Source organism: Carica papaya, chromosome 9 (genome assembly GCF_054855325.1).
Source record: "Carica papaya isolate Zhongbai chromosome 9, ASM5485532v1, whole genome shotgun sequence".
Taxonomy (NCBI): Eukaryota; Viridiplantae; Streptophyta; class Magnoliopsida; order Brassicales; family Caricaceae; genus Carica; species Carica papaya.
In genome coordinates, this window is record NC_142317.1 from 2015243 (window position 1) to 2034602 (window position 19360).

The window sequence follows — 19360 nt, forward strand, 5'->3', positions numbered from 1 at the left end:
ATTACTATAATTTTATAATTAACTTATAATATTTAATTAAATATAAATAAATATTTAATTTACTAATATATTATTGTAACTTTGAATATTTAAAAGTACATTATATTTTTAAGTATAAAAAAATATTAATTAAAATTTAGATTTAATTTTTTTATTTATTAAAAAACTGTTAATTAAATATTAATTACTTATAAATGGAGATGTTGAAGTGACCTAATCCATTCGTTATGGAGCGGGTCAAGCAAAGCGAGATTTATTGTCCATGGCAGCGGGTTGGACGGGGCTAATAAACTGATGGGCTACCGACGGTCGTGCCAGGTACCTAATAGTACAAAACTGGTCAAAATTTTGTTTACTTCATTCATAAAGATTTGACCAGCTAATTTAAATTAATTAACTTTAAAATCTTCCATTAATTATAAATAATCTTCTTGATTTAATTAATTATGACTCTCTGCAAATTATTTTTTTTAATCTTATCAACAAATTAAAAAAATATCAATATATGCTGGAATCATGTGTGTTTTTATTAAGCTGTTCATGTGCAACAACGTGATACAATACATACATACATACATGCACATTCATATTTCATTTCACGAAATCAATGAACTTCCGGGAAAGGGAAATACCGTCTGATTAAAGAAATTTAATTACAGTTCTAACATATCATTAACTAACTAAATTTATGATTAACATAATTAATTAATTAATTAATAGATAGCCAGGAAGGCATGGGGGAAATTTTGCAGATTCGCTAGATTCCCGGGTTCGATACTTCAGTGACTGTCTTTCTTTGTTGCGTGTTTTTATTTTTTTTTTTAAATTTTGATTTGGGTGGGGCTTCATCTAATAGACAGCATTTATAAATTATGTTATAATGTTTAAATCACGTGCGTGAATAAGAGATTAATTAATAGCTTTTTTTTATGGTAGCCAGCTTTTTTGAGTTGTGTTACTGTAAATCTGATATGACAAAATTATCAATATTTTACGAGGTAGGTTATAAACTATTATTTCTTAAAATATTAACATTTAATTAGTACTAAAACTAAATATTATTGTTAAAAAAAAAAAAAAATAGCAATTGCGAGGAGAAAGGAGAGATATATGGTGGGCCTTAAAGGATTTCTTAAAGCCCACATAAAAGTAAAGCCCAAGGCCCATTTCAATTATAGTCTGGTGGGTCCAAGCCCATCTTCGTTTAGGACTTGCCCAATGATGTTTAGTCTAGGCCGATTGAGCAAATGGTCTCAGAACACACATGGCAGGACCACATATATATATATATAAATACGCAGAGACACATGAAAGCAAGCATGGAGAAAACCAGCAGACCATAAAAATGGAATTTATAACTAACTCTGTTGGCAGCCTCTTCCATTTCCAAATGCATCTTGCAACTAACTGCTCGTCTCAATCTCTCTGGATCATTCCTTTCGGTTTTTCGGAGATCATAATAGCAACAAATCCGGCACCACATGCCGCTCAGAATTTCCCTTCTGGAGATCTCTAAGTTTATGTGAAAAGTACCAGAAGAACTCGAGAGCGATGAACAAGTACTTTCCCGGCGACAGTTCGCAGTTAGGCAGGGGGAATGGTGATGGTGCAGGTGTTTGCGCCGGGGCTCCAGTTGCTGTCAAAACTCATCTTGAGCCAAGGCACCTTCATTTTCGTATTAATGGCGTATCGCCATGTTGTTGCCGCTCTCTGTGTTGCTCCGTTGGCTTTCTTCTTGGAGAGGTTTTGTTTCTTTTAATTTTTTATTTGACTTTTAGGATTCCTTCGCTCCTCTGTTCTGAATAATTGAATATCAATTAATCCGGTGTATGATGTGATTGCAGGGGTGGCTCAAAGAAGCTCAGCCGGTCCGGTTGGCTATGGCTATTCATCGGTGCTAAAACAGGGTATGTATGCATCGTTTGTTCTTACTTCCTCTTTCGACCAGACAATACAAACGTGCTAGCGGCTTAATGAGTTTTTTGATTGATAATGTGATTTAATGAGTTCTTTCTAGTGATGCGATATAGGGGGTTCCAATTAGCAGAAAACTGTATTTTATGCTTTAATTAACAAGATTTGTTATTGTATTGAAAGAAGATTCGATCAAACTTTGATAGAATCTGAAGAAGATTTGATGTTATTGAAGATGAAGGCAGGAAGCTTTAAGAAACTGTGACAGAGTAAAATGAGAGAGAAGAAGAAAACCTAAAGTCAGAAAATTATAAAATGAGGGAAATTGTTTTACTACCGTGCACGAGCAGGTATTTATACAAGAAAATTTATCTTATCCTTATTTACAAAATGACCCCTGTATTTGCAAGTAATTACAATTAAACACTACTTATATTCAATTATATTGAGATCATCACTTACAGTGCTCGACTCTCATCAAATCCAGCAATTAGTTAAATTAGCTTTTAATGTAGTAACGAGGACTAGGGGGTGAAACTCATTGATTAGTTACATATATACTTACATATATACATAAATAAGAGAAAACTTACAGGGGGTGAAGATAGTCGAATAGTGAGTTAACAAGGTGCACCGCTTGCTTGGTGGACTGAACTACAATAAGTAAAGTCTGCAAAGACACTTTCACTTGACAGGGCTCTCCTGTGCCTGTTACAACTCTTTACAAATGCTGACTCTATTCCAGGCTGACAACAGGTGAAGTAAATTTTCCAGGTCTTACAAAAACAGGATTAGCTAGTTTACGATTTCCTTTTTGGGTTCTTCAGCGCATATTTTTGTAATTGACACGCAGAGTGACAATGGCAATGGGAATGTTCTATTATGGCCTCCGTGATACCACGACATCATATGCTCTCAACTTCATCAACTTAATCCCAGTCATCACTTTTGTATTATCCATCATTGCTCGGTATGGTTTGGTGGATTTTTATATTTGTTTGTGCAAAGAAAATATTTTTATTGACGTCTGAGTAAAGCTAATGGCATTTTAATAAATCTTATTGTCAAATATATGGTTTTAAAAATAAAATTATGGCAAAACAATAAGCTCTAACTCAAATTTTAGTTGTATCATTGGCATTTTGTGGAAATCTAACCCATAAAGCCTGCAGTCTCCAACTATATTTAACATCATAGACTTTATTTACTCTCCGCATAAACACACAGACAGATATATATTACATAAATGGCGATGCCTTGTCACTTTCACATGCATGTAACTGGGAATTTGGTTTTGTAGAATGGAGAAATTGAGGGTTCGTACCAGGGAGGGCAAAATCAAGATATTGGGTGCAACACCGTGCGTCGCAGGGGCATTGACTACTAGTCTTTATGAGGGAAAAGGATTTCATATTGGTCATAAAAGTCTTCGCTATTCTACTGCCATGAAGACATCTAAGGATTACTGGTTCCGTGGCACCTTCATCCTGACTGGAAGTTGCTTGTCCTATGCTACTTGGTTCCTTGTCCAGGTGCCTATAAATACGCAAACATTAGCATCATATTTCTAGATTATATTTTTTGTTCTATATGCTACGACTAGCTTAAAAATCAAGAGTAAAAACTAACTAGGAATGGAATGACATCAATTAAACAGGCCTTAAGTGATTCCCACAGCAATTTTAATTCACTGCTAAAATATTGTGGAATTGAGGCTGTAGATATTTGTAGTTCCATCTTTAGCTTCTTGTTTATCTTCTTCTTTGTCATTAGATAAAAAGTCTAATTATTTTCTTTCATGCTATAGGTTAAGTTGCTCCAGGTATTTCCATCAAAATATTGGGCAACAATGTTGACGTGCATAATAGCCTCCCTGCAAGCCACCATCATAGGTTTATGCGTAGACAGGCGTAAGGCTTCTTGGAGATTAGGATGGGATCTTCAACTGGTTACCATCATTTACTCGGTAGGTTTATTGTTAAATCAATGTAGCAGATCTATTTGCCAGGGAGTGTAAGTTCCGTTACATTGTTTCTTAATCAGATTTTTGGTCCATAACTCCAACTTTCTTTGAAGTTTTATCAGACTTGTTTCTCCATGATTGATGCATTTGTCAAAATATGGTCTTTTACCTCTTTTGTTTGTGCTGATGAGGGTGGTAGACAGTTCAATTCCGTTGTAGAAATTCTTTCTCTAGTTCTAAGTTTAAAGAAAAAATCCCATTTTCCATATTGTTGTATCAGAATCCTTAAATTGTGAACTGTAATGTGTTTTGTAACATTACCGGATATGTTCATATATGCAGTTGTAATTACTAATTATAAATCTAATATTATTTCGTTGTCGAAAATTGCCAACTCTAAATATTTACTAGTTAGATACTAATTAACAGGAGTATATATATTGATTCTGGCTTCACAAAACTCGTTATACACACAATTTGAGTTCTTGTTGCTCATTCTACATATATACAATGAGTTCTTTTTGCTCCTTATATCTATGCATGTGTATCAATTTTGTTCTTGGTACAATAAACTTGTGCTTTTGACATAAAACATTTTCATGTTTGATAAACTATGGAATGGATATGATCTGTGTACTGAAATCAGACATTCTGCAGGGAGCACTAGCTACAGCTGCAACCTACTGCTTAATAACTTGGGCAGTAGCAAAGAGAGGCTCTTACAGACCCTCCAATGTCCAACCCACTAGCTCTTGTTTTCGTCACAGTGGCGGCAGATCTCATTCTTGGGAAGAGGTAACCGCAGGAAGGTAAGGCTTGTTTATGTTTATTTAAAAATCTTAATAGAAATTAAACCTACTTTATCATATATATTTTCGCCATCCTTAATTCATTTACATTGTTTCAGCTTGGTAGGCATGTTTTTGATAGTGGTTGGATTGTACTCCTTTCTATGGGGAGCAAGACAAGATCAGTTCACAAGCTTGCCTCAACTAAATGCAGAAACTGAAGCAGCAGCACCGGCAACAGCTTTTGAATTTGTAGGAATTCAGCCTAAGGCCAGAGTAATACCAACAGTTCTGCCTGCCAAGAATGCCAATGACATTGAAGAAGGTATTGACCTCACATCACAGCTAGCATTTTCGAGACACTAGCCCATTTGAGTCTGTTTCCTTCTTCATTCTTTTCTTGCATTTAGCAAAACTTGTGTCCCGAGGAAAAAGGGACAAAAGAAAAACTTCAAAAATATTTTTTGTACCTACACATGTCCTAAATAACTCAAAAAATTAGATTCAGGACCTACTCAACCAATTTCGAAATTACGGCACGGCAGTTTCGCCGTGCTCTGGCGACGGCGCCACCGCTCACGATGGCGATCCGCCTTGAATTGGCTGTTTTCGGCCGTTTTCGACTGAATTCAGTCAAACTTACATCGGTTCTGACTTCTTGATGAAGCTAAAAGCTGCTTCTTTAATGCGTAGAATTATCCATAATTGGCCTATCCATGAACATGACTTGTTGTAACACTTTTCAAATTCCCCCTTCTGTATTTTGAACTGAAACGTTATGTTTGAAATAGTTAATTGTGCGATTAATTGCCATATACATACAATATATGTTTGAATACCAAAATTATGAAAATTTTGAACCAAAGAACCAAACTAATTTATTTTTTTAATTTATAAATTATCAACACCGGATTTTCATCAGTTGAAAGGGGAACAAGAATAGCCGGTGCAAAGCCCAGTGGTGCTGTTATAAGGAAACAAAGCCATCGGACGGCTCGCCGGAAGTTCTGGAAGTTTCTTTCCCAAGCTCAGAAACTCCACAACTTCCGCCATACACGGTCGTCCTTTCCCCTCATTCAGAGTGCAGAGTAACCCGATTTCCAAAACCCGAACCGCTTGCTCCAAGTTCACCAGTGAACCCATTCTTCGATCCACCACCACCGTTTTCTCATCTCTTTCGTGCATTCTCCACGCAAAATCCACCAAATCTTTCTCTTCTTTGCTCACCTCCTTACCCTCCATCTCCAACCTCCGCCTCCCTGAAACTACTTCCAGAACAAAGATTCCGAATTCGAACACGTCCGTCGTCTGACTCACCGCCGATTCAAACCTCCGGGACTCCACCCCTGACAGAACGAAACCCAAGTCACCCAGTGCTGCGCGGAAGCTGATATCGAGAAACACGCTCGTGGGTTTCACGTTTTTGTGAGAGTGTTGCTTCGAGTGGAGGAAACTCAGCGCTTCTGCAACGTCTCTGATTACCTTTAATCTCCTTGACCATGGCAGAACACCGACACCGAACACCCATTTGTTGAGACTCCCGTTAATGCAGAAGTCATAGACGACGATGACTTCGCGGTTGTCATGACACCACCCTTGGATCGGAACAAGGTTGGGGTGTCGGACTCGGCTGATGGCGGCGATTTCCTTGAGCAGCCGCCGTCTATCTACTCCATGCGAGGTCAAGAACTGTTCGGAGAATCGCTTAATGGCGACTTGACATCCATTAGAGAGTTTCCCTCTGTAGAAGACACCTCTAGAGTCGCTTCCCAACATCACTAACTCGCTAAAACCTCGAGTCGCAAAGGAGATTTCTGAGAGAGAAAACCGTCGCGGTTTGTTCGGCGGCCGAGGTTTTTTATTTACTTTCCTTTCCTCTGTGCTTTTCGATTTACCAACCCGACGACTTCGTTTATTAAACAAGAAACAAATTATAAAACCGAGTAGCACGAAGGTAGAGACACCCACGAAAATGAAGATACTGCGGAGGGGAATTGGATTTGCCTTTGCCTTGTGCTGGCTAAGGTGACCGTAGTCAACTTCTCGAACCAGCTTGCTTTCGCATGTTTCTGACGAAGGAATTCGAAGAGCAGCCTGGCTTGAAGCTGTGAAGTTCCATGAAAGTATACTGTGGATTTGAGTCATGTTGCCTGTTGATGCAGAGAAGCCGACAAACATGTACTCGTTGAGAAACGAGGATAAATCAAGACGACCGGCGAAGAGAGCCTTGGGTGGATAATAATCACGATCAGCTTCGTCATACCCAAGTCGGATATCCATCCACCGGTGGTGACCGTCGTACGAAATCCAAGCTCGGTGAACTGAACTATCTTTTAGAGACACACCAACCTCCGACGCGTTAATAACTGCAGTGGAAACAATACTGCCAAGATTTATCCCAACATGGTTGTCACTCGGGTCGCCGAACTCCGGATTCTGCCGAGTGTCGAACTCCACAGCGACGGCCTTGTAGTTTTCTTGACAGGCGTCGTTGAGCATGGCCAGCCATGGCCCTGCTCTGCCAACCGTGAACTCATCAGGGACGATGATGAAGGTGAGACCGCTGCCGCCATGACGTTCCATCATCTGGGTTTCAGAAGAATTGCTGAATTGAAAAGAAAATGTGGTGTAGAAACTCGCTGGAGTCATGGTTTGTGGGTCAAGAAAGCGAATAGGCGACGAGTAGATGGCTCTTCCCGCCTGGTGTCGCAGATCCATGGCCTGGGATGGACGAGGGATTCTGATGGAACTTTCTTCGCTGGAAAATTCGGCGTTGCCTAAGAGCTTTATTGAGTCGGTGACTCGAGGGTCGTCTAGGTTGAAGTTTGAGAAAAACAGCCTCTTGGTCACGTTCACCATAGTCGCCGGGGGCGGCGAGGTCGGTGATGAATCGACTAACGTTAAACACCATAGGGTTACCGACAAGACTAAACAGTACCAAATCGAAGAAGAAGAAGAAGAAGAGGAAGAAATTATTCCATTCGCCATTGCTGAATTTTTTCACGCCTTCACGACGTTTACGTGATCAAACCAGAACCTTAGCCTTATCATCTTCATCTTCATGATGACAAACTGTGATTTGTCCTCGTGCGAATAAAGTAATTAAAGAAAAAGCAACCAATGATTCTCACATGCAGAGTTAGAACAATCAAGAAACAGGGGCATTGGCGATCTTGTGTCGCTAATCTGAAATGGGATAAGAACAAATTCAACATCTGCATGATGCTGAGTGAAAATAATTTTTGGTGGGATGGAGAGAGTTGCTTGGTGCATATTAGTTGCCAAGTTTCTTTCATGGCCACCATGAAGGTCGTTTCACAGGCCCACTCCATTTTCTTTTCAATGTAATTATTGAAGACATATATATGTGTTGGAACTTCATATATATATATATATGTATGTATATGTGTGCGTGTCATGTCTGTTCTGAGACCATTTGCTCATTCGGTCAAGACCAAAAATCATTGGGCAAGTTCTAAACGAAGATGGGCTTGGAGCCACCAGACTATAATTGACATGATCATTGGGCTTTACTCTTACGTGAGCTTTAAGACATCCTTTAAGACCCACAATATATCTCTTCTTTCTCCTCATAATTGCTATTTTGTCAAGAAGAAAATTTAGTTTTAGTATTAACTAAACGTTAATATTCAAACAAGAAAAGTTTTTAAAAATTATAACTTAACTTGTAAAATATTGATAATTAATGTCAAAATCTTCAAGAAACTGTGATGTTATTGAAGATGAAGGCAAGAACCTTCAAGAAACTGTGAGAAAAAGAGTCTTGGTCACGTTCACCATAGTCGCCGGCTGCTGCGAGCTCGGTGATGAATCGACTAATGTCAAACACCGTGCGATTGCCGACAAGACTAAACAGTACCAACTGGAAGAAGAAGAAGAAGAAGAAGAGGAAGAAATTATCCCATCCGCCATTGCTGAATTTTTTCACTCCATCACGATGTTTACGTGCTCAAACCAGAACCTTACGCTTATCATCTTCGTCTTCATGACGACAAGCTGTGATTTGTCCTTGTGCGAAAATAGTAATTAAGAAAAAACCAACCAATCATTCTCACATGCAGAGTTAGAACAATCAAGAAACAGGGGCACCGGCGATCCTGCGTCGCTAATCCGAAGTGGGATAAGAACAAATTCAACATCCACATGATGCCGAGTGAGAATAATTTTTGGTGGGATAGAGAGAGCGATTGGTGTATATTAGTTGCCAAGCTTCTTTCATATATATATATGTATGTATGTATGTATATGTGTTCCTGTCATGTGTGTTCTGAGACCCATTTGCTCAATCTGCCAAGACTCTAAAAATCATTGGGCAAGTTCTAAACGAAGATGGGCTTGGAGCCACCAGACTATAAAGAAATGGGTCTTGGGCTTTACTCTTATGTGGGCTTTAAGAAATCCTTTAAGGCCCAAGATATTTTATTAACAACTACTTAAACCTTAGCTATATATATATATATATTTTTTTTTTGAGTTATTTGTCTTATATCTTAGCCATATATATATACCTATAATGCGTACCCTAAATTAAGAAGTAAAATTTAAATTGAAACAATTATTATAATCTTACCTTTTCAAATGATGAAAATCCCATGTCAATAATTTATAGATTAAAAAAAAAATAATAATTTAATTTGTTTTTTTTTTTTTTTTAAAAATTTGATAATGACATTTATTGTAAATCATAATAAAATATATAACACATATTTATTTTTTATATTTTTATAAAATTTATTTCTAAATTTATATTTAAATAAAATAAATTAAAAACATCCATTAAAAATTACTTTAATTACATAAAAATTCAATTTATTCAGAGCAACTTTAAATTCGTTGTGAGTTTTTTAAAAATATATTTTTACTTTTTTTGATTTTATTGAAGATTTTATTTTATTATTTTTACCTGCGAGAAATGGATATTTCTAAAATAATGAATTGGGCCGGGTTGTTGTCGGCCCAGACGAATTGATGCAGGTAGGTGTGCATTACAGCAGACAGGCAAATGGCACAAGACAAGAGAAGAGAGGGAAAACTGAGAAGCCATGGATTTTGAGAGCTGAGGTTTTACTAGGGCTTTACCTGTTCCCTAATGATTTCTCCAGAAAACTAAAATAAACAACTGATAAAACCTTGGAGTATAAGAGAAGAAGGAGAAGAAGAATCAAAGTAATAGGCTAATTTGCAGAAATTCCAGACAAATATGAAGAATATATGGCGAGCGAATTCCATAAGCGATGCCGCGAGATCCGCGAGATTCCTCTGGCAATCATCTGCATCATTTTCATCCAAGTCTCTCCAAAGCACCACTAACATTTCTTCGTCTATTCTCAGCAGCAGCCGCCATTCTTCTAGTTCCAATCTTCCTCCTGCTCTTTCTTCTCCACTATTCGCCATTTCTGTTCGCCATCTCCGCACCGGTCGGGAACCCAGCACCGGGTATGTTAAGTATCTACTTGTATGATATTCAATTATTCATATAATGAATTCGAAAGTGGATTTGGTGTTTGGTTTAGGTTTTCGAAAAATTTAATGGAGGAGTGAATATTTTGTATAATTGAATTTAATTTAGCTATGAGATAACGCCGCCGATGAACTGGGGTATCCGCATTGTGCCGGAGAAGAAGGCGTACGTGATTGAGCGATTCGGTAAATACGTGAAGACTTTGCCGTCTGGAATTCATTTCCTGATTCCCTTTGTGGATCGGATAGCTTACGTTCATTCGCTCAAGGAGGAGGCTATTCCCATCCCTGACCAGTCTGCAATCACCAAGGATAATGTCAGCATCCTCATCGATGGCGTCCTATATGTCAAGGTCCTTTTCTTCCTACAACTCCCTATTTTCTTCCTTCTCTCCTCATACGTAGTTGCTAATTACTGCAACTGATATGTAAGCATTGTTTAACTATCATGACAACTGATTTAGCTAATTACTGCGCAGTCAACTGATTATTGCATGATGATAGAAAACTATTATGAAATATTGACAACTTAATGCACTGATGCCTCAAGGGCATAGAGGGCATGGTAACTCGTATAATTCTTCTGTTCATGTGTTCCTTAAAGAAAAAAACATAGCAATCAGCAAGCGATTTAGTACAACCTGCTGCTACTATGAGTCTTAGTTGCTTGTTACTCTTGCAGATCGTGGACCCTAAATTGGCTTCTTATGGTGTTGAGAACCCTATCTATGCCGTCATTCAGCTTGCCCAAACTACCATGCGTAGTGAGCTTGGTAAGATAACCCTGGACAAGACCTTTGAAGAAAGAGACACGCTAAATGAGAAGATAGTGGTTAGTTTTCTGCTGTCAGCTTATTCCTTTCTTGCTTCATGTCTGCTAGAACTTCTGTGTGCTTGAATCTGCAAGACTGGGATTTATTCTTTTCACATCTGTGATTTTGAGGCATTGTATTTTACCTCCGGATTATGTATCATATGTAGCCATTTTGCTTTAATGCTGCTGAGAAACAACTCTTTTGAATGTGAAAGGAATTAAGCATCATAGCTACCATAAGGTTTAATTCAGATAGTTTATCTGCAATTTACCTTTAGGCTTTGTTTGAAACAAATATGCAATGAGATTTTGTTACATGTTAATAAATTGATCAAGGAATTCATTTACAAATAAATGTTTCTTTTTTAATAAATAATTAAAGCTAAAATATTTGGGATTCAATAGGACCATAGTATTTGAATAAACACAAACATAATACAAAAGATGTTTAGAACTTCTCCTTTGCTATCCCTCAAGTTCATTCCCAAATTCTTATAATGCGAATTTGGAAAATACTTGGTCCGTTACATAGATGGACTAATTCTAAACATAAACATGCAAGTTTGTGTGAATGGATTTCATATTTTGTGGATTTTTTTCTTCCAAATATGGTGTGTGTTTGTTTTTGGCTGTGTCTTTTGTGAAGTATTAATTTCAAATGCAGTGACAACAGTAAAATTAGAATGAGGTGAAGTTTCATCCTCATGGCTATTTCTTCTTCCCAATTCATCAAATTGCTAATTATTTAGTAAGAATAAAAAGTTCAAAGGAACCAACAATGTTTTTCTGAAATGTTATCACTGTTGCAGGAGGCCATCAATATAGCTGCAAAGGACTGGGGTCTCCAATGCCTGCGTTATGAAATAAGTTAGTTATTTCTTTTCCAACCTAATGTTCTCACGAGTAATTTCCTTGACTGTCCGTAATACATATTTTATATAATTGTTATTTTTTTTATGATAAATGTGTCACCAGGGGATATATCTCCACCTCGTGGCGTGAGAGCAGCTATGGAGATGCAAGCAGAAGCAGAACGTAAAAAGAGGGCACAGGTTCTTGAATCTGAAGGTAATGACTTATGTTTGACATGTCATTTTCCTTCCTAAGCTTTTTATCTTTTCCCAAATATGCTCACGTATATTCTATAGTTTTGATGATAATTGATTCCCTTATCTCATCGTCCTAAGCTTGTTTTTTGTTAATTGATCTGCTTTTTAGTCATTAAACATGGCTGCTTTATTTGTTACCAAAATATAATTCTTTTCCTCCACTGTATTGCAGGAGAAAGACAGGCTAATATTAATATTGCTGATGGTAAGAAAAGTGCTGTCATCTTAGCATCTGAAGCAGCAAAAATGGATCAGGTTAATCGAGCACAAGGTTAGTGATCATTTGAAAAAGGGCAGTGAAGACTGAACCTGCTGGGTTCCCTACATGGATTATGCTTCTTTTTAGAATATATATTGCAACCTTACTATTAGAGAGTGAAAACACAATTGAGCAATGTAATCGTACTAGATTATTTTATTTTATAACTTCCTTTCTCAAATGGTTTCTAGGTGGCTGGTAAGCAGTAATTTTCATATTCTTGATTGCTAATTAATCTAAGTTGAATGGGATGCTTATTTGCGTGCAATAACTTTTTCATTGTCAACTTGCGTATTCTCAGGTGAAGCAGAAGCAATACTCGCGAAGGCACAAGCAACGGCGAAAGGACTTGCCTTGGTTTCGCATGCCATTAAAGAAAGTGGAGGAGTAGAGGTAGGCTTCTTCAGTGTGTCTGTAAACGTCTTGTCGTGTCCATATCGTTAATTTTTCCCTTACTGAGCGACGGTTTGCAATACAATTTTTTGGAGTCCTTACGGATAATTTTTTTTTTTTTTTTTTTTAATACATGTTTCTGTTTGTATAAAAGAGTTTTCAGCCCTTCATATGTATTGTAGGATCTCAAACCATCCTCCATTTAGCCAAATAATGGAAGACTATTTTAGTTGCCCAGACTTTGATAAGCTCTTTTTGTTTTTTAAATGAACAGGATGTTAATAAACTCCTATCTGTGCCAGATCAGTTTTTGCAATGCATCCATTTCGATGAAAATATGCATGCAACTGAAAAATATTCTAATCAGTTTATCTAGTTCTAGTGTTTGTTTATGTTCAACTAAAGTGAAAATTTTGCAGTATTGTAATGAGTTCTTTAAAACGTTGAAGCTAATTCATGTTATATTACTGTTACCAAAGGGGGCCAAAGTTTTCTTTTTCTTTTGGGTTCTCTGGATGGGTTAGATTATGTCATGCATTTCAGAGTGCATATAGTGCAAAATTTCTTATAAAATGCTCAAGTTGGTTGCATATACACAGAAATTGAGAGACTATACTTAACTTTGACCTTCCTCTGATTTGCAGGCAGCAAGTTTGAGAATAGCGGAACAATACATCCAGGCATTTAGTAACATTGCCAAGGAGGTGAGCGAAAATTGCTGTTATGTGCAATCTACTCTAGAAAATATATTGTGGATTTTTCTATTTATATTTTGCTCCTGTTCTTCCATTTAGGGTACTACAATGCTGCTTCCGAGTGCTGCTGCCAATCCTGCCAATATGATTGCCCAAGCCCTTACTATGTATAAATCCTTGGTAAACAATGTTTCTTCTACTGATCATCGGGAAATTTCACCCGCTGCATTATCCGAGGATGTACAGGGCAATGCATCTTCTGGAGAAACCAGGAAAGAAAGCTTTACAACCGCGGGAATAGTCAATAAGGGTCATCATGTTGAGCCTGCATTTTCGCTTCAGAGTCCGGAGAAGAAAGAGTAGGTTTTTATACTGCGGATTTTGGATCAAAGCACTGTGTTACTAGCTTTTCTGTCAGTAGGTAGCCACTGCATTTTTCTCTAATGTTCTTCAAAAGAAATGTACCACTGTCGTTGGTAGAATGATTTTTTTATAAAGAAAAAAGGAGTTTCTGTTTTCATTCTTTTTCGGGTTTGCTAATAGAGCTGCTGTCGCTCGGGTCGAGATAGGATGTCTTTTTTGGCAACAGTGCCACAATAGAGATAAACAGTAAGTCAAAAAATCCTTCAGCGAAATTAAGATTTGCTGAAATGTCTTCAAACTTTTTACTTCTCAATTGTAAGAAGATACTTTTTCATCGAACATGGTAGAAGTCTCCGGGATAGGATGAGGCTCAATTTCAAATGCGAGATGTTCAGTCATTTAGCCATCCTCTCTTAATTTGTTTGTCAGATTCTGCGGTTGAATTTCAGAGTCTTTGTTTGTTTGTCTCTTAATTCAGGATGTTTATAATGTTTAATTGATTATAAACTATATTTATTTAATTCAGAATGAATAATAATTTAGTTCATTAATGTGTTGGTGTAACGCAGTAATTAATTTAGATTTCGTTTTAATAAATTATTATAATTTCAATGGAAGAAATATTGTATAAACTTTTTTAGTTGTGTAGTAACAGTGTGTTAGTATCATAATCAAACGACCTACATTCCCCAGCCTTATTGTTATCCAAATAAACAGAACAATGGCGGACAACATAAAAATGGAGGTCAGATGAGGGAGAACAAGAAGCCGAAGGCAAGCACGACGAGCCAAACAAGGTACACCAACAGCAAAGCCTCACTTCCAGCCTGGTTCCGCACCTCGCAGAACCCCAACTTAGCCACGCTCACTCCCGAACACCGAGCTTCTCCGCACCCGCACCAGTACGTCACTCCGTCCTCTCCGCAAACCGGGTCCGTCCGGAAACACTTCACCGGGCAAGTCGCCGGCCGGACTGAATCCCCACATGCATCGTATCCTAACTCCGATGACTGAACAGTCACCCACCAGCAAAATATCGTCAATAATGTCATCACCATCGATAACTGCAATTTACCGAATGGTCTCAACATCATCGTCGTCTTCATCAATGGGTTTCTTTAATGAGGGGGAAAGCAAGGGAAAATTTCGAGTTTGTTCGGATTTGAATTTCGGAATTAGGTTCGAATCTCCAGTTCAGAATGGCGGAAGATTTGGAGACAAGATGCTCTAATAAAATAATTAAACGCGCTACTTAGCAAATTAGCCATAACAAAGACTTGCCATTTTCGTATTTACAATTTAGAGATTAGAAACCCTAATACTCGGCGTTTTTTAACCTTCCAAAATATCAAACTTCAAACCCTAATTCTCTGATTTGGATTTCCAGAAGCCCGGGACAACCTCCATTTTAGGAGATGGATTACAGGGATGATCACCCCGTATTCTGTCCGGAAGAACTTGCCTTCTTTTCTGAAGGGTTTGCAGTTTTCTTAAACCCTCCAAACACCCAAAATCTTTCTTCAAGTCTTCTTAACCGTAGCCTCTTCTCGGATTTAGAAATCCATCAGACTGGATACCAGAAAAAAGTTATTTACCAAATAAGAAAATCTTAGGGTATAAGTAAAAATCCAATATATTTACTCTAATTATTTTTTGTGTCAATCATTTATTTGTTTATAATAGTAATTTAATTAAATAAAAATTAAAATTAGTTTCAATCTTCTTTACTTAATATTATAATTTAACGTATTACCATATTTAAAATAATCAAATTTGTTCATATTTCAGGAAACCCAGATGCAAATATATTATGTGTGTGTGTATATATATATATATATATGTATACGTATATACAATTACATTAATTCAAGGAAAGAAGAAAACCCAAGAAAAAAGGAGAAATGCCAATAAAACCTTGCTGTCCTATGAATAGGTCACAGGAAAAATGTCCGCAGAATCTGAGATGCCAGAAATTATTACATGTTACTTGGAACACCATTAAAATCTCCTTAATCTCAGAACCTTCACTACCTTATATTACCCATTTTACTCCTCCACCTTCCAAATCCTCAGCCTCAGACTTCTATATATATACATATATATAAGTGAATAAAACTCACATTCTGACAGAGGATCTTGTATAGAAGTTACAAACCGACCCGCCACCACGATCCTCCGCAGCTCGCCCGTTCTCCATTCTTGACAAATAATAATGGGAGGCTGCGCGAGCAAACCTAAAGATTCTGACATCCTTGAAAATTCCGTCTCCAGGGAAGTCCCCGACTCACCCAAGAAGCCCGAGCCTGAGGCTGTGACTCAGACGCCACCAAAGGCAAACGTCAATCTTTCTTTTTTATCGTCTTAAGAATTTTTAATAAGTTTTAACTCTGTCACGTTTTTGATATATACAGGAAGAAACCAATGAAGGGGAGAAGCAAAACGAAGCACTGTTGGTAGACTTATCCGAGCCCAAGAAAGAGGGTGAGTCGGTTGACGCGTCCTCTGACTCAGTACCCTCCAAGACCGCGGAGACAGAGACAGGAAGCGTTGAATCCCCTGCCAAGAAAGCTGAGGAAGGAGATGTGGAGAAAACCCCTGAGCCGGCAAAGGAGGAGGAGAAAACTGAAGCTAATCCCAGCTCAGACAAAGACAAAAGCGATGCACCTCTTGTTACAATCTGATCGAAAATGGAAATTTAATTTACCATCTTGAAAAATTCATTCATTACCAGGCATCGTAAATTTGTCTGCTTTATGTCTTTGCTTTACTGTAACTTCCATGGCAAGATCTGCAACTACATTTTATATAATCATGTCTTTATGTCTGGTGGCAATAAATTAATACCTTATTCTTAATATTCTTTTAATTTGTTAAGCTTCGTGGTTGAAACCCAGTTCTTGATATTTCATTTATTCATGTTCAAAATCTTTCCTTTTTCTTCTTTTAAGTGAAAGTTTCAATTTTTTTTAAAAAATATTAATCTATATAATAGTATTGAATTATTACAAGAAATAACACCCGAAATTTAGTTTAAATTTTAATTTCTTCAAATAAAAATGTAAAAATACAGTAGGACTATAATAAAAAATTTACTTAAAATAACCTTTTAATTGTTAAAATTAATTGTTTTTTTTTTATGATTATAGAATTAAAATATATCATGTATCATCAAAAACTGAATGAGAATAGAAACTAAAGTCTAAATTGCAAATTCTGACAAACCCTTGATAGTGAAATGGCATTTAAGAAAGATTCTGAATTTAGATTCAAGACCAAAGACCCAGTTGCAATGTAAGAACAAAATTCTGCAAATCTTTCATTCAAGCAAAGGAAAACCATTGTTCAAGAGCTCCATAAAAAAGAATCAAACCCAGTTTAGTATTAAGCAAACAATTATATGCGTGGATGATTTTCTTTTCAGGCACTAGCCAAAACAGAGCAGCGTGCAGTGTACATATGGCACTGTGTAGAATTCAAGAACACCAGAAAAAAATTAGTGGAATCGTTTTTTTTTTTTCTTTACTTAGAAGAAAGAAGAAAAGGGGAGAATTTACGGAGGACGAAGCACTAATAGGACTTGGCTATGGTGCTATTTACAGAGACAAACTCAGACTCCTTCATATCTCCCTCTTCAACACTCTTCTCATCGTCCTTGACGGCCAAGAAAACCAGAAGCAATAACAATGGATAACTTACAGTCGTCAGCGCCCAGTTAACAATCAACTGGTTCAGCAATGGAACCTTCTTCGTATCAATTTGCCAAGCAACTGCAGCCCCTGCACTCTGCACTCCTTTATAAAATCCGCTATACCTACTGAGAATCTCAGAATCGTCGGCCAACGCTCCGATTACCCAGTAAACCATGGTCTGAAACATGGCATCTAGCAAACCATAGCTGAAATACAAAAGGAACGGTCCAGCGAAATCACTACCGGAGTCCTTGAAATCCAGTCTATTCTCCGGGAGATCATTGAACGAGTAAGTGAGCTGATTGACGAGGCCACCGGCCCAAATTCCAGTCCCCAGCAGAGCAACAAGGCAAATCCCGACGAAGCCTCTTCTCCTCCTGCTCCGGAAGCTGAAGTCGAGGACGTACCCGATGGCGAAGGATCCCACCATCTGTGCTCCCCAGTAAAAAACGTTGTTGAAGCCTCTCGTTCGCAGATTGAAAAGAAGACCGTTGACGTTGTTAAACTGGTAGCTGTAGAAGAAGTTGCTAGCCCAGGCGGCGGCGACGATGAGAAGCATTTTCCAGTTGAGGAAAAGCTTGAGAATCTCCACGATCTCGATGGAAACCTTGGAGTACTTCATGTTGCTGCAGCGAGTTCCGTCATCACGGACGACATCTGACGGCGGGAGAATAGCGAGGGAAAGTAGGGTTCCGGCGGCCATGAAGCACATGAAAGTTACGTACGTGGCGTCGTTGACGGAAACGGCGTGAGTCCGGTGATAGTTCAGGACGAACGGAATGAGACCGCCGATGACTCCGCCCATGTTGAAGATACTCCAGAAGAGCGAAATATACGTCCCTTTCCGGTTAGGCGGAGGGTATGACGTCATAATAGCACCCTCACCGGCCCAGAGAAGGCCTGCTCCGACGCCGAGCAGCGCTCCGGCGACAATGGCAAAAGCCTGGTGGTGGTAATGGTTATAGTAAAGAAACGAGCCGGCATAGAGAACGTACGTGGAACAACCGGCGGCGAGGGTGAGCCGGGGACCGAGGAGGTTATAGATCCCGCCGCCGAGGATGCCGAAGAGAGCGAAGGTGGTGTAAAGGGCGGTGTTGGCATTGTTGGCGGCGGTGGGATCGACCTGCCCGCCTCCGCCCATCCCGGAAAGGGCGTTGAACATGCCGGGACAGCAGAAACAAACCAGACCCATCAAGCTCACTTGGATCAGCGGCGAGTTGAACCGGAAGGCCGATTTAGTGGGTACTCTAGACACGGTCGCCGTTTCTTCGTCGGCGTTTTCCATGGCAGTGGTCGGAAAATTGGAACTGCCGATCTGGATCCGGACAAGATTTACTGTTGTTTGATTCCGAAGTACCAGAAAGGGATAAATTTTTGAGTACCAGGAACTCGGGAAACAAACCTCAGTGATCATGTATACACATATTATGGTAATATCTATATATAGAATATATACACTGCCTCTGGGACTCAAATTAATATATTCATAATTTTTATACTCCCTAATTATAAAAATATTTGACTAAACTAAATGTAGAATCTGAATTTAAATTAAACTCAATATTAGTGTGACCAAATCAGATTCCTAATGGCATTTTTAGTAATTAATTGAAGGGAGTAAGGGTGTTTATGGGTTTTGATTAAATGCTAATTCATTAGAGATTCATAGGTTTTCCGAAAAGTTTATTTTATCCAAAAAAATATTCTGTTAACCAAACCGGCCAACGAGTCAACCGGCCGGCCTCCGGCCGGCTTCTCAGGTATTTTTAATGACCCACGTTGCGCCTACAAAAAAAAAATAATAATAATTTGGTTATTCTATAAAATATTTTCACCTATTTGGTGTATATATATATATTAAATACAAATATATAAAATTTTAAAATTCAAAC

The 19360-nt window shown here is 38.1% G+C and overlaps 6 protein-coding genes across 13 annotated transcripts; 3 read left to right on the plus strand and 3 right to left on the minus strand.

Moving 5' to 3' along the window:
• Positions 1 to 1297: 1297 nt before the first annotated feature.
• On the plus strand, positions 1298 to 9835 carry LOC110823136 (WAT1-related protein At5g64700-like). 8 transcript variants are annotated; one of them, XM_022053447.2, is made up of 9 exons: positions 1303 to 1743; positions 1845 to 2264; positions 2510 to 2670; positions 2768 to 2884; positions 3215 to 3446; positions 3722 to 3880; positions 4535 to 4686; positions 4785 to 4990; positions 9647 to 9835. In XM_022053447.2, exons 3-9 carry the CDS (start codon positions 2642 to 2644, stop codon positions 9799 to 9801), a joined length of 1050 nt encoding a protein of 349 aa, XP_021909139.2. In that variant the 5' UTR covers positions 1303 to 1743; positions 1845 to 2264; positions 2510 to 2641; the 3' UTR covers positions 9802 to 9835. The 8 variants fall into 8 exon arrangements, with proteins under 8 accessions (XP_021909142.2, XP_021909139.2, XP_088066784.1 ...); XM_088210658.1 differs by having other exon boundaries at positions 1845 to 1907; positions 2098 to 2670; XM_088210659.1 differs by having other exon boundaries at positions 1845 to 1907; positions 2101 to 2670.
• Positions 5519 to 7988, minus strand: LOC110823134 (L-type lectin-domain containing receptor kinase VIII.1-like). Its single transcript, XM_022053444.2, has one exon. The coding sequence runs from the start codon at positions 7651 to 7653 to the stop codon at positions 5584 to 5586; it is 2070 nt and encodes a 689-aa protein (XP_021909136.2). The 5' UTR covers positions 7654 to 7988; the 3' UTR covers positions 5519 to 5583.
• LOC110823135 (uncharacterized) lies at positions 9710 to 14330 on the plus strand. The gene is made up of 9 exons (XM_022053446.2): positions 9710 to 10122; positions 10256 to 10499; positions 10829 to 10978; positions 11770 to 11827; positions 11936 to 12028; positions 12242 to 12340; positions 12630 to 12721; positions 13366 to 13425; positions 13516 to 14330. The coding sequence occupies exons 1-9, from the start codon at positions 9887 to 9889 to the stop codon at positions 13777 to 13779; spliced, it is 1296 nt and encodes a 431-aa protein (XP_021909138.1). The 5' UTR covers positions 9710 to 9886; the 3' UTR covers positions 13780 to 14330.
• Positions 14331 to 14525: 195 nt separating this feature from the next.
• Positions 14526 to 14873, minus strand: LOC148239714 (uncharacterized). The gene has a single exon (XM_088211538.1). The coding sequence runs from the start codon at positions 14871 to 14873 to the stop codon at positions 14526 to 14528; it is 348 nt and encodes a 115-aa protein (XP_088067664.1).
• A 982-nt stretch (positions 14874 to 15855) lies between these two features.
• On the plus strand, positions 15856 to 16634 carry LOC110823390 (uncharacterized). Its single transcript, XM_022053763.2, has 2 exons — positions 15856 to 16111; positions 16191 to 16634. The coding sequence occupies exons 1-2, from the start codon at positions 15992 to 15994 to the stop codon at positions 16458 to 16460; spliced, it is 390 nt and encodes a 129-aa protein (XP_021909455.2). The 5' UTR covers positions 15856 to 15991; the 3' UTR covers positions 16461 to 16634.
• Positions 16635 to 17133: 499 nt separating this feature from the next.
• Positions 17134 to 18930, minus strand: LOC110823101 (UNC93-like protein 1). Its single transcript, XM_022053402.2, has one exon. The coding sequence runs from the start codon at positions 18880 to 18882 to the stop codon at positions 17347 to 17349; it is 1536 nt and encodes a 511-aa protein (XP_021909094.2). The 5' UTR covers positions 18883 to 18930; the 3' UTR covers positions 17134 to 17346.
• Between the last annotated feature and the right edge of the window lie 430 nt (positions 18931 to 19360).